We start from the raw sequence: 14361 nt of genomic DNA, 5'->3' as shown, positions 1-14361 counted from the left end.
AGGTAAGAACGTTCTCACTTTAGGTCTCTGGCTGTTGTTTAGTATCTAAATTTTAGGACAGATTGGTTAGACAATACATCCGTATGTGTATGTGCAAGGTGGTCTGACTATCACCTCTCTCTTGCTCCCTTTCTTGAAGGTCTACTTTGTGAAAGTATTTTTGTAAGTTCTCTTTTGCTGTTCTGTTTCCTAAACACATTTCTAGAGTAAAAACTAACAATAATACATTGGTTTTATTGTGTTACTGTGTTGAGAGAACTATTTTTCTGTGCCTGGTTACCTGTATTCAAATACTGGAGATGTTGACTGTGTCTCAGTAAATGAAGTCCTGCACAGTTACTGTTTGGTATTACTATACATACACAACAGGGGCTTTACTCACTTCTTTGATTTGATATTAAGGACTAGGATGTCTCAGCTCTCTGATCTAGAGAGGCAGAGTGACTGCTCATCATCTTCAAACATCCTTTTCCCTTTCTAACTGATCTGAGAAGAGTTTTCAAATGTCTGAGAAAGAAAGGGAAGCCTGTTAGTATCAATTTTTCTCCCATTTTGCTTTCCTGACATTTCTTTTCCTTTATATGGTGTTTCTCTGTTAATTACAATTGTAAACTCTTTGAACCTTGTTGCCTGTAAGGTTCATAATGTAACAAATGAGATTTATGGGGAGATATTTTGATGAAGGGTATAGTTAAATGTGCGATGAGAATGAGGAAGTTTTGTGGTGACCCTTTTTCAGGTCTGAAATTGAATCAGCAAGCTTGAAGCTAAGTATGTGTTAAGATGATTGCATTGAGATTGCTTGTATTCATCAGTTAAGTATTATAAAAGGAAGTAGAGTGTTGAGAATGGGATGCTTGTAGAGGAAAAAGTGTCAAAGTAGCTTGTCTGAAACGGGGAGAATTTAACCAGCTTTTAAGTTAGCTCACTATCTCTGGAGGTGTTGCTGTCTCTAGAGCTCTTCTGCACAGCAATTGTTATGTAACAGTGGTAAAATGGAAGTATATGGAGGAGCTAGCGCTATGTAATCAGCAACTTGAGTGAGCATTAATTGGGGAAAACATGCTGAAAACTGCTGATTGGACTTGCAGAGGAGAACAGGGTGGAAATCATTGGTTTAGGTTATCAATTTCTGCTTCATTGAAGAAATTAAATTTACAGTTTAATTTATCATTAGGAAAAGTAATCTGACGGTACTGTGCTATGGAAACAAGGCTGGGGAGGGTTCTTTGTATTGTGTTCCCTGGCCTCTTCACTGCCCCTCCAAACCTCTGACATCATTTAAGAAGAGTGACAGAATAGGAAATGAGTTATCAGCCTCTCTTGGAAAGATCATAGAGGAAGAGGCTAATCCAGAGACTGAAATGAGAGGATGAGATGCTGGGACAGATGGATTGTTATAAAGTACTACCACTATAGTAGTAGTGAGCTGGAAACTTCAGTTTTTGGGGTTTTTGTTTGTTTGTTTTATTTTTACTTTTTCATTGGAGAAATTTAGTATGAGAATCTCACACTGAACAAATGCAAGTAAACTTCTGACATTTTAGGCTGTGGTTTGACCAAATTAGTTGTACTTCAGAAGTAAGTAATTGTTGTCAGAGTCAAAAAGTTGATCAATATCAAATGTGAAAAAGCAGATATTTTATTTCTGTGATTAAAATATTTGTATTACAATTTTCAGATTATAATAATGAAGATGAATTTGGAAGAAAGTTGAGGTTCCTCTTGCAGCAGCTTCCACCTGTTAATTACAGTTTGTTAAAGTTTCTGTGTAAATTTTTAGCTAATGTAGCATCGCATCATGAAGAAATTTGGTCGGCAAGTTCTTTAGCTGCAGTCTTTGGCCCGGATGTTTTTCAGTAAGTTAGTTATAAAAGTTCATGTAGTGTTTTTATGTGAATTTGACAGTGTACATCTGTAGTCTAAAGTCTTTCCTAGTCCATGAGTAACAGTAGCAAGTACACAATATGTTTTGGGCAATATCTTCCTGTTCCCCCCCACTCCCTCACCCCAGTTCTGTCTTACAGTTTTTGCTTTGATCTAGACAACAGCTTGTCTATGAGCTATGGCATTAGAAACCACTGCTTTGATTGTTGCATTACTGTAATTACCCTAAGGTTCAAAATTTTTAGAGATAGTGTGCAAGATTACTATTTGTAGCAAGAGGGCAGTTCTGGGAGAAAGCCGTTAAAGTACATACTGGGGTTTCTTCTCCACAGGAAAATACTTGAATTTTAAACGTTCCTCATGGAAAAGCTAATTGACTAAATAGTTGTTACTTCATCACTTTGAAATATAAACTAGTATAAAGCTTTATAATGCAGTAGTGTGAAGGTATGCTTAAAGTTCTGTGCATTCAGAATGGATTAGGGATAATGGTGTGAAGTGTAGCCCTTAGTCATAGAAGTCATTCACAGGAGTTCTTTGGGGAAACAGTTGGATTTAGCTTTTTAAACTAAAACAGTGTTGAAATCTTTAGCATTTACACAGATGTGGAGGATCTGAAAGAACAAGAAATAGTTAGCAGAATAATGGCGGGACTTCTGGAGAACTACTATGAATTCTTTGAAAATGAAGAGGAAGATTTTTCATCTACTAATGATTTAAGCTCAATAACTGAGCAGGTAAGAATATTTTAAATGGCAATGTGTTATCACTTAAGTAACTGTTATACACATTTATGTTTATGAAGGATATGTTGAAATATAATTTTCTTTAGTATGCCTTTCGGTAGTTTCTTGCAAACTGACAAAACCTGGTATTTCCTTAAATGCATTTTCATAACATAGGTATGCTTGTGAAATTGTTGCTTTGTAGTGAGTATAGTTATGTGATATTGAAAAATACCTAAGAGCTAAATGAACAATTATATCCTGCCCAACATAGATGCTGTTACGCTGCATAAACAGTGTAGCTTTTTAATTACCTTTTTAGGAAAAGAGAACTGTTCTTTAAGCAAATACAGAACCATGCTGTTGTTGGTCTTGGTCAATAATATTTCTAGGTGTGTTTTACAGAAACATGCAGGGTCTCACACTCCGCTTGATGATGTTATCAGTGGTGGTTCCCTATGCCAAAATTTTTGAGTGGTGTTTCTGATTCTAAGACTTCAAAATCATCTTGACGTTAGTGGGGAGAAGTGTTGAAATTAGAGAAACAGGGTTGAGTAGAATAGAAATACTCTGGGTCCTAGCATTCAATTGTCAGGATTGCCAGATTCACCTGTCCATGTGACTGATGGTATCCATTATCACTCATGCCTTTCCTCACAACAAATTTAACTTTGTGAAGTAAAATACTGTGTCATGCTGGGCTAGGTAGAGATGGAGAGTTGTTATGGAAATGACAATGTGTCATTGTGATACAACCTTCTTCTGTTGGCAAATATTTTTAATTCTAACAAGTCATGGTATATAAGTGATAACGCATGGAAGAAGTACTTTTTGTATCATCAAAGCCAGGTTCATGGATTATTAATAAAATCTTGGCTCAAAACCTCAGAAATATGGAAAGCTATAAACTGAACTTTCTCATATTCAGTTGGCTTAAGAAATGATGTATTTTATTTAAAGAGGAAAAAGGGGTAAATAACCAGCAGTTGCTAAGGAAGGTAACAAGAAATACTGAATTTTTAAAGCCTAACTATCCCACGAACCCCTCCTCTAGCAAGACAGGTAAGGCAAGTACTAGGGCAGCTGGTTGCTTCCTCTTCACTGCAGTAGACACCTCACCCGTTGGTTGGTCTGCCAAGCGTGGGCAGCAAGTTCTGGATTGAGCAGCTTCTGCTCTGCTAGCTCTTCTAGCAAAGTGCTGCAGCTTTGCAGTGTTTGCTGTCTCTTCAGCTCTTTGCAGGAATATGTCTAGCACTAAGAACTGACGCAGCCCTGCTGTATGCAGGAAGCTGTTAAATAAAGCTAGGCTGTAACTTTTGCAACCTGAGGCTGAGGACTGTCGTCTTAGGTTGGGATGACTGGTCTTTGAAGTAGTTTGTTGATCCGTACTCTCATGCTTTGAAATTACTGACTTGTCTGTGGGTCGTGATGTGTTTTAGCAAAAGGTTTTCCCAAGCGTAACAGTCTGTGTGGTGTGTTTCGGTTGTGGTTTTTTCCACCCCCCCCCAAGTCTGAGCCCTGGTGGGGTGTCCCTTTAATTTCGTGGTGTCTCCACCAGATGTCAACAGTGCACTTCTGTTGGGTCCTGCTCCCTCCCGGCCTGGTGCGGGTGTGTGTGGGGGGGTACAGATTGGCCGCTGTCCCCGCTGGGCGCAGCCCCACTGGCAGTTGACTGTGTGCGGGTGGGCTTGCCCTTGGTTCACCTTGCCTGGTTCACTGGCACATCCTCTTGCAATTACAGAGGAAAGTCAGGGATAAATACGTTTCTTGCCCTGAATGTAGTGCCGTATAACACATTACACTCCTTTTAAAAATAAACACTTCCTCTCTGCCTTCTGTGTAATCTTAAATTTCTAACGTTTCAATTTTTCTTAATTCGGTGGTTTTGTTTTATACTCATGTGGCATATTTTCTTGAGGCTGCTGCTGCTACTTTAGTTTTTGGGTTTGCAAGTGTGGGAGATCAGTAATCAATCACAGAGGGGCTTTGTGAATCAAACAGAATCACTTTGTTGTGTTTTCCTTTTTATGTTTTAGACATTGTTGCTTTTTAAAAAATGAATGTGGCTGTATTGAGCTGTCAGTTGGTTATATTGTTTTACTTTTTAAATTGGCTATGTTCTATTGCTTCAGTAAAAACATCTTCTGTGTTTGGAAACAAAGAAACAAAAATACACAAGAGGCTTCACAGAAACTTTTCAATACTCTTGCTCTTACATTTGTCTTTATAAGTATTCATTCACTACTTTAAACTTAGACTTCTATATTGCCTTCCATAGCAGGGTTTGAAAGTGCTTCTCATATATATGAGAATATGAGAGGCTACCTGTGGAATAGAGGTGAATTATCTGTCTCTGTTTTATATGTAGAGGAAGAAAGGTTCTGTGCCTCATGACTTCAGTGTGGCTGGGATTTTGTTGTTTCTTGATTCTGCTTATGTTCATTCACTGCATCAAAGGTGCTTCTCTTTTTAGGTTTTTTTCCAATGTTTCAAGAGGGTTCTGTAGCTTTTTAATGATGTGGAATGTATGTTTTTACATAAAAGCAAGTCTAGTGTGCTTGTTTTTCTAAAATTGAAAAATGTACTCCTCTTACACCTACTTTGTTTTTATACCTCTTATGCTCTTTTAATTCCCTGGACCACTTAAAAGAACTTTTCAAGCCATTAACTGTGACTAAATCTTTTTTTAGATCAATGAACTCTTGGAAGAGGAGGAAGATGTAAAGCTTGAGCAGTCTGAAGAACTTCCAGAAGATGGCACAGAGAAACCTGTTGAAAGGCCAGCTGTGGTGCATCTAGATATGACAGGGAGTCTCTCGGATTCCAGGAGCGTTACAGCATCAACAAGGTAACTTGTTTCTGCCTTGGAGTTTGGATTTAAAGTTTGGAGGATACTCTGTTCTGTCTGAGAGAGAGAAGCTGTCAAGCTTTTGAGATAAGTGGTGGTGTCTACAAACCGAAGCTTTGGTGGTAAAATAGGGGATAAAATAACTGTTCCCGATTTCAGCAGAGGAATGCCTGTAGAATTCAAATTGGATTAACTATGGTGACTTATGTAGAGAAAGGGGAAAAGGCCATATTTTAGTGAAATTGTAAAGTGGTATTTAAACAGTAACTTTTGTAGCAGAAATATAAAAAGAATCTGAATATTGGTAGATGCAAACCCATTCTGTACCATCTTTCCACCACTCTGTTTCAGTGGGAAATCGTAGGACTATTTCTTGTCATGTGCTAGTGAGCAGAGATGTGTCCTTACATGACCCTAATTCTTTTCTAAACCTGTGAGAATTTGTTTGTCCAGATTTTTTTTTATGCCCAGTTTGTTCAGGTGTTAAATGAGGAGAGTACTTTCTTATTTCACTAGAGTACAGTGGAATATATTTCATAAACAATTGTAATGAAGTAATCACATCTACAGAGTCTTCCTGAAAATATGCTAGAGAGAGAAAACACCAGGGACGAAGAGGAACTATATATGACCAAAAGGATAGTGGAGACCAAGTGGGATAATACTGACCATTAGTGATTTTTAGGTGGGAATTTAGAGGTTCTAGAAAGGCCTTTAGTAAGAGCAATGTGGAGGAAATTTTGAGCACTTTAAAGATGCCATTTTGTAAGGTTATATATGGGACTTTCTATATGGGAAAGAATGGGTTGCTTGCAAAAAAACTTGATTTGAGGGTCCAGAAAGTCTCCTTAATTTGAGTTGAAATGAAGACTCTGGATACCCTGTTTTGTGAAAGTTGACTTGCCAATATATTTGTAAAACAGCTGAAGATCCTTCTTCAGTTAATTTAAACTCTGCCAACTAAGTTTATCTCGGAGGCTGATATTTCTTTGTTATATCAATGTAGGAGTGACATGAGTGGCACCTGTGCACAAGTTGAGGGTTTAATTTGTTAACTGTTTTTTAGAAAAAAGTTAGAAAAATGCATAGAAAGCCATGGTCTTGCATTGTCCAAACAGGTGTAACGGCTGCTGAAGCTGGAGAGACCTGTGTTACCTGCCTAAGAGCCAGGCTCTGTAGAGGGATCTGTTTGGATAGGCTCTGCTGGTAGAGAGCTGTGAGCAAGTTTGGAAGTTGCAAAGTGTAATACAGGAAGGAATATTGGAGTGGGAGTCATTTTTTAATTAAAAGGAGGTGCATAAACTTAAAATTGTACTTCCATTTGAGAGCTTATTTGTGCTTGCTTGTAATAGGTTTATATTTTACTTGCTTGTAATACACAAGTTTTTAAGTCTGCTTTACTTGTACTTAAGAGTTTACATTTTATGGATAGTGAATTTTACCTTTTCCCCTCTATACCATGTGTTTGGTATGGGCATTGCATGTAAGAACTTGTAGGGAGGGGTGAGGAAGAATCTATAATAAAAGTGTGATTAAAAGCAGAAGAAATGCAGGGAAAATCACAAGTAAGTTTGCTGCCTAACACTGAGTAGTGTCAAGAATGTGGATTTCAGGTTGAAATCTGTTCAGCTTCTTGGCTGCACACTCCTTCTACTTCATTGCAAGAATTTGTAAAATGTAAAATAATGAGGAAAAACATAATTCTGTTTTGTAATTTATATTATATTTTAATAGTGAATTATCCTTGTCAGCAATAGAACTGTTTAATTTTAGTTTGAGTTAAATAAAAAAAGTTGCTGCAATTGGAATTTCTACAAGGTGTTCCTTCTTCCAATGAAAGTTTTAAAGCAATTTAACTATTCACAGGTACTTAGTTGCTTGTGGAATGTGTAAGTGCAGCAGTAGTGACAAACTCAACATGTTTGAGAGTTTAAATTTAATAGCCTGAAGAGAAAAACATTTTTACTCGATGTTTAGGGTTAATTAAAAACTAATAGGCATTAATTATGGTTGACATTTTACATAATTTGTGGGGAAGGATAAGGAGGGGAAGTATAAGGAGGAATCCTGCAGAAGAAGAAAGAGAATTTTGACTCTAAAACCAGAACAACTGCAGGAAACATTTAAAAAAAAATTACGGAGAATGAGAAAGTAAGCTTTATTAAACTTTTAACCACTATAAATACTGTAAATATTTTTCCAAACTTATAGACTTTCATAGTATGCATTTAATGGCCTTTTTGGTTTAGTTTCTTGATGTTAAAAAAAAAAACAAACCAAAAAAATCCCCCAACCTTAAAAAAAGCAGATGTTAATGCAGGCTTATTGGGATAGGACATAGGACCTGCAGCAGCTTATAAAGGAGAAAGGAGGAGAAGTAGATCTTAAACATGTTTCTTGCAGTTCCTTAACCTGGAGTTCTGTTGCCTCTTTGCTGTTGTCAGATTTTGGGAACCAAGTATCTGTATGTTTTGGTCTCTTTGTGGAGAGAAGGAAAAGAATGCTGAGGTTGCATGTTCCCCATGTTAGAGTTTGGTTATCTTGATTCGTACGATGGGGTATATGACCTTCCTTCTAGTTATTTGGACTGTAACTTGCTTATAATATTGCTCACTACCATTTTTCTTTACTCGTTCTGTTTGTTCTTTCTGAAACATATGACCTTCATGCACTGCATGGTGTTAATTGGACTTTGAGTGGGAGAGAGATCTGGTGAGAATGTGGATAATCATTAATGCAGTTTGATTTAGTGACTGCTTGAAAATGGTGTTTAAAATAAACCTGTTGAGTGATCTTTAAGCCCATTACCCAATCGGGGAGCATTCGTTGCACACGAGTTGTCTCCTTTACATACACAATGTCATCATATCCTCCGTTATCAGAGCCTTTTCACCACGGCTCTTCCGGTTTTGCTGTCCTGACTTTCAGAGAAAAGAATTACTGACTCAGCATTGCAGCTGATTTTTAAGATGTGCTGTTGAAATAATCACTTTAGAATCCTTCTCTGTCATTATTTAAAATTTTTCATCACTGCACTTTGTCAAGCATTATTTGCTTTACTTTTTGCAGTTCATCTCAAATATTGTCAGTCAGAAGCCTAATATAAAAATTCTTGATATGTCTTGTTTGGGCTTTTCAAAATTATATGTGTAAAAATATGAGATATGACAAGTAGTAAGTTCTGTAAACAGTTTGCCTCTATTAAATGCAATGACAAGGGCAACATCCTCACTGCTTGTGTGATATTTTGTTAACCCTTTTTTGTTTTAATTAGCTCTGATCAGTGAGAGAGAGACAATAATATCAATAGCAACAAAGTGAGACAAAATGCGTACACAGTAAGGCTAACCAAATACAACAACTGCCTGAATTGATAGAAAACACATTATTGTTTTAGTTTAGTGCTGTCTTTAACGTCCAAATACTTGTCCCTACTTCCATCCTAGAAAATCTGTGAACAACATGTTAGGAAAGCTTTCAAGTGTTGATTGGGCAGCTTATTGTCAGGAGTGACCTCATGTTGCAGTCTATTTCTATTTAGACTGCAGGGTTTAGTGCAGCACTCCAGAAGTACTGTCTGACAAGCAGCCATTGAATCCCAGCAAGCAGTATGCATAACCAGCAGCCAACATCACGCTTTGCTGTTTTTCAAATGAAGCATTTTTACATGAAGTGCTCATTTGGGATAGCAAAAATTATCAGAATGGCCTGTAAAGTTCTGCTGCACAGGTAAATATATGAAAGGAAAATGTTGCTTTGATATGTTTGCAAATAAGACTTTTTTAACTTTTAAAATTGTGTGAGATCGAATGTATTTTGGAGATACTGTGAAATGAAATAGTGTCACAATTGATGGGGTTTTTTTAATGAGAAATAAGAATCTGTGTACAGTCAGTAAATTACCAGGAAAAACTTTGAAATGTTTTATCTCTAGTTAATGTATATTTTCTACCTTAAGGTATGTTTTTACTGGGACTTTCTATGGGTAGGGAGGCAGTACAACAGGGATTCTCAGGGGATGGTTAGCATTAATGAAACAAGGATGTTTACCTTTCTGTGTCTTGCTGTGTCATGCTGCGTTAAGACTCTGTGTAGCAGTATAAATTACAGCTTTTAAAAAGTATCCTTGAACTGTGGTACATTGGTTTGGAAGTTGTATTTTAGCTAAGAGCAATTGACACATTTCTTTCAAAAAGTGCTTAATTGCTAAAGTGATTAGTTGAAGACATAAGATTATTCTTTACGGAGTAAGAGGATTCTTCAGGCTTTGCAATACTGCTGATTTATGCACATCTTTTGCTGAGTACCTCTAATGCATCTAAAGGTGTTTAATAAAAGCACTTGTGAAAGATCCTATGCTGGGGGCTGAAGGTTACACAGTAAGATGGAAAATTTTGTTGTGAACCATGTCTGAAATCTTTTGGATTCTTTGGAGATGAGTTTGATTCTCCCCACTCTTGACACAGTTCCTCATTGTCTCAAGTGGTAGAATAAAAGGATTCCAGGTCATCACAGTTTCCTATAAATAGTATTAGTACTTTTGCCCTTGACTGAATTTTTTTTTTTGCTCTCTTCTATGACCAGAGTGTTGCAGTGTTCTGTGCTCTGATTGCCTCACCCTCCCCTCCCGCCCCCACCAAGTTATCTTAGGAGTGACTATGTTTTAATAGTAAATTGATTTCAATGTGTACAACTATGTATTATTACCTTTAGAAAGTAAGCATACCTTTTATAATGCAGCTTTTGTAGAACTTACTGAAAATATTGAGATCGGATACTTTAAAACAATGTTTTTTGTGTTTTGAAATCTTACTTTTTTTTTTCTCTGAGATTCTTGCTCATGCTCCTCCTCTCTTTTATCTTGTTCATGGGGCTGAACTTATTCACAGCTTCATGTTTTCATTTTTTTATTTCAAGTATTGTCAAAACAAAAATTGTTTATCAGAAAAGTTAAACACTTTGTACAAGTAGTAGGGCTATGCTGAACTGTGCACAGAAATATCAGTCTTAAGTTGTAAACTTTTTCTTACCATTTCTTTGTCTGAAAGAAAAAACCCCAAATGCCACTGTGTTCACCCTCAGTTGTTTGATCCGGCAGCTTTGAAATTAGTGGCTACAGGATCTGGCTTATACATCAGGTGTGTTAGTTTTCCAAAGCTATGTGGCAGTGTCTGTTTTGAAATAGTAATTTAGAGCTGCCTGTTCTGTCAAAGCATTTGGAATAGGTCTGCTTTGGTTTTTCACCTAGGCAAACACACACACGAATCATAAAGTGAGCTTGATTCAAAATCAAGTTTCCATTTAAAAAAAAAAAAAGTTAATGAAAAACTTCTCTGAGCACCTGCTTGTTCAGTTGTTAAATGGTGGTGTTTAAATACAGTGCACTTTGCTATTGACCAAGTACAAGTTGTCTAAGGCAAAAGGGTGTAATTATTTTTAAATAAATACTTTAACCACTTTCCTTATCAGCTAGTGTTTAATTGAAAGTCCTTTATTGCTTGTGTTTCATCTACTTAGAGGAAGAAAAAATAGAAAGTCTGCTTGAGGTGGTCTAATTATCTTACCTCTCTGGTGGTGGAACTACCAATAAACTTGATAAGGTCTAACCAAGATATTCCTTGCTGTATTAAAACTATTCTTGGGTAAGCAGAGAGACTGTCTACATCTTTTAGCACAAGCAAAACTAGTATCAGTCAAAACTATCTTGCAGAGGTAGTACCTGTTCAGTTCTCCAGTGGAGTGGCAAGCTCCCTTGTATTTCAAGGGTTTTGTTACGCACTCATGAAAATAATATATAAAATTAACTTTGGCTGCTGACAATGTTGTTGCATGGTAAAGAGTAGACTTAAAATTCTATTTTTCAGCTTTTTGAGCTTAGTCATATATAATAGGAAGAAAAAGCATTTGCTTACCTCCTTCCCCACCTCCTAGTTGAAATGAAGTTAGTATTTATTTTCTGAATAAGACATGCAAGTCGCAACTCATTGCGGTTTACGGTAGAGTTTTTTTTCTATTATTTCATTCTTAGTGTATTTATCATCACTTTGTCTAAAATTTAAGTATTCTCTTTATAATGACAGAATTTTGATCCTATTAATGGAAAATTGAAAAGGTAGTGCATACACAAGTTAACTTACTTGAAACTTACTTGTGTTAGTTACACTGCATTCCACCCTTCCACCTCCCCTAGGAGTTTAACATTCTAGGCTGAAGTGGCTTGTGCTAGGACATTTCCAAATGTTTTACAAATGGCTAGCTCCTGTCTCAAAACCTCTGGAAGATATCTGCCTTGCACTTGAAACGTGGCTGTCCTTGGAGAGTGCTGCAGATCTGTTGAACGTTGCAGAATAAAATTATGCAACAGTCTGACAGGCAGGGAAGAACCTCTATTAATTGCAACTGTGGAGGAAAGCAAAGTAATTTGGAATTGCTTTAGGCAGCAAGGTTAAGATCTGCATTCTTAAGCAAGGTGTCAGGAAATCTTTGGAAACTAAGTGATTAGTATTTCCCATGGGAAAGACTGTACATGTGAGAGCTTATAGCTTCATAAGATACTGAGTATTGATTGGCTCTTGAGAGACAGAAATTTGCATTGCTACTTCTACAACTTTCTGTCTAAATAATGAAGGGACTGCAAATCAGTGTTTTCTTTACATAATTAGTCACATTACATGCAGTCTTTATTTTCTACGTTGCTTTCTGTTGACTTCAAGACTTTTATTTAATGTGATTAGTTTTTGCATTACGTTAACTTATTTCTTCTTTATTGCAGTGCTCATATCTCTCCCATAAGTATCTTGCCAGCCTCTGCAGAGTAAGTGTAATGAAAATATAAAATGTTTGAATTGTGCTGTTACTAGAACATGCATAGAAGATATGTCTTCTTTCAAGAAAAAGAAATGCAGTAGGTTTGATGATTACAGTTATGAATGAACATATTCTAGTGTGAAGTATTTCACTTATGGCATTTAACACTAATGCAGGAAAAACCTAATGTCTGTCATTGTTGTTGACTGCAGAAGCATGAGAGCACAGAATGGTAGAATCTAGATTCCAAAAAACTTTTGTTTTTTACTTAGATACATCATAGGTGTTTGACTTTAAAATTATGAGAGCATTCACATTGTATTTTTAGCACCACTTCTAGTTGTTAATATTGAGTACGGTTCAGTGGAATTGTATGTACAAATGTGGAGGAAAAATAAACACATAATTCCAGAGTTTAAAATGGGGTAAAATAGTTTAAGATTCTTACAGGAGTATTTTGGATGAGCTGGCTAAGAAGCACTCAATAGAGTAGTCTGTTTTTAAAGAATGCTGTTCTTTTCTTGATGTGTCTTTGGGTATATCCTGTCTCCTTCATCAGGTACTTGCTCATTGTCTCTGCTATTTGTTGGCTCTTGCCTTTTAAGATTACAGCCCTGTTCAGGAGGGGTTACAGCCTTCTGTGCTGAAGTGCTACCTGCTCCGGGGCTGACTCTGCCCTGTTACAGACACAGGATTTTACTGTGACATTAATATATCAGGCTTTTATAAGTTCTTGTGTATAGTTATTGAAAAATAAGTTAGTCATTGTAATGTGCTGATTACTCTTAAAATACTGTTAATAGACTTCATAATACTTTATGTAAATCTTATGAAATAAAAGATAGTAGGTACAGTAATTTCCACTGCCTTTTTGGAAAAATTAGTCCCTTTTTGCCTTGAAGTACTTGTCATCAAAGATTCCTGTTGTGTGTAAAGTTTGTTAACTCTGCCTTTCTGCATAGTTGATCAATACAAAAGGAGAGTTCTTAATATGACTTTTCTGTCTTTTTTTTTTTTTTTTTTTAGCATTTTAGAAAGAACAATTAGAGCAGCTGTGGAACAGCACCTTTTCGACCTGCAGAGCAGTTTAGATAATGATCTTAAACATATACAGCAACACAGACTGGGCTGTAACAATGAAGCAAAAGATCCCAGCGGGGATGAGGAAGGATCTAACAACCAGTAAGATTTTGTTCTATCTGTAATGAATTCTATAGAATGGTATATCTTAACTCTTGCAAAACAAACTACACCAATCCCCCACCTCAACCCAAAGCAAAAGTTACTACTTTTCCTATTAATTTATCTCATATTTTAAACCAGATCAACTTCCATCAGTTGTCAGTAATCAACTGCTCTTGAAGCAAATATTTTAAATTGACCCTATAGCTAAAAATGTTCTGAGGTATAACTGCTTCACTGCTGAATTCTGTGCAAGTAGCACAGGAACTTAAATTTACCCAAGTGCTTTCATTCTTGTCTCACTGATTTTGCTTATGACACAATTTTACCATATGAAAGCTACTGTAGATTCTGTTTCAGTTTCTTTACCCTATCTTTCCATGTCAATATAGCTATTTTACTGCTCTGGCTGCCAGTGTCAACAAAACAGCTAGAAATGTGTAGAATGAGCACTGTGGGTCTATTTGCATAGAGTTTCAGCCTCACTTGATCAGCTTCTATTTTTATTGTAAATCTTGCTATGTTATGAGTGTAGTGATTGCCACGGCAGCATTGAGAAGCAGGTACATTTTGGTGCTTTATTAAAAATGAATAGCCATGATTAATACCCAAACACCAAAAATGTGTAAAGTAGGACTTCAGTACCTAAATTCCTTTGTTGCTCAGAGCCTGAAATACGTGAAGTATTCAGAGACTTGAATGCTCTGTTGTAAATTGTTCAATCTTTACTGTTTTTAGAAGTCTTATCTGTGACAAGAGGTCAGACTAAAGTTAGTAGTTGATCATAAAAGTAATAATCATTGCTGGTAATGATCAATTAAAACTGAGTTTTAGTGTTAGAGATTTAATGTCTTTGAAGTAATTTATAGGTAAGTGGGTAATTGCCTGAAAGACCTGTTGTAGCCAAATTCC

At 36.4% G+C, this 14361-nt stretch overlaps 1 protein-coding gene across 3 annotated transcripts in view; it reads left to right on the top strand.

The window, feature by feature from the left end:
• Positions 1-14361, top strand: part of FAM13B (family with sequence similarity 13 member B) — a 51705-nt gene that overhangs the window by 15424 nt on the left and 21920 nt on the right. For all 3 annotated transcript variants that reach the window (XM_052816325.1, XM_052816323.1, XM_052816324.1), the window contains exons 5-9: positions 1682-1859; positions 2480-2624; positions 5303-5460; positions 12233-12274; positions 13294-13449. In XM_052816325.1, the coding sequence (XP_052672285.1) occupies positions 1682-1859; positions 2480-2624; positions 5303-5460; positions 12233-12274; positions 13294-13449 (679 nt within the window). The remainder of the gene's footprint in view (positions 1-1681; positions 1860-2479; positions 2625-5302; positions 5461-12232; positions 12275-13293; positions 13450-14361) is intronic.

The sequence above is a fragment of the Harpia harpyja genome, chromosome 20 (genome assembly GCF_026419915.1).
Source record: "Harpia harpyja isolate bHarHar1 chromosome 20, bHarHar1 primary haplotype, whole genome shotgun sequence".
Taxonomy (NCBI): Eukaryota; Metazoa; Chordata; class Aves; order Accipitriformes; family Accipitridae; genus Harpia; species Harpia harpyja.
This window is presented reverse-complemented; position numbering and strand designations above follow the sequence as displayed.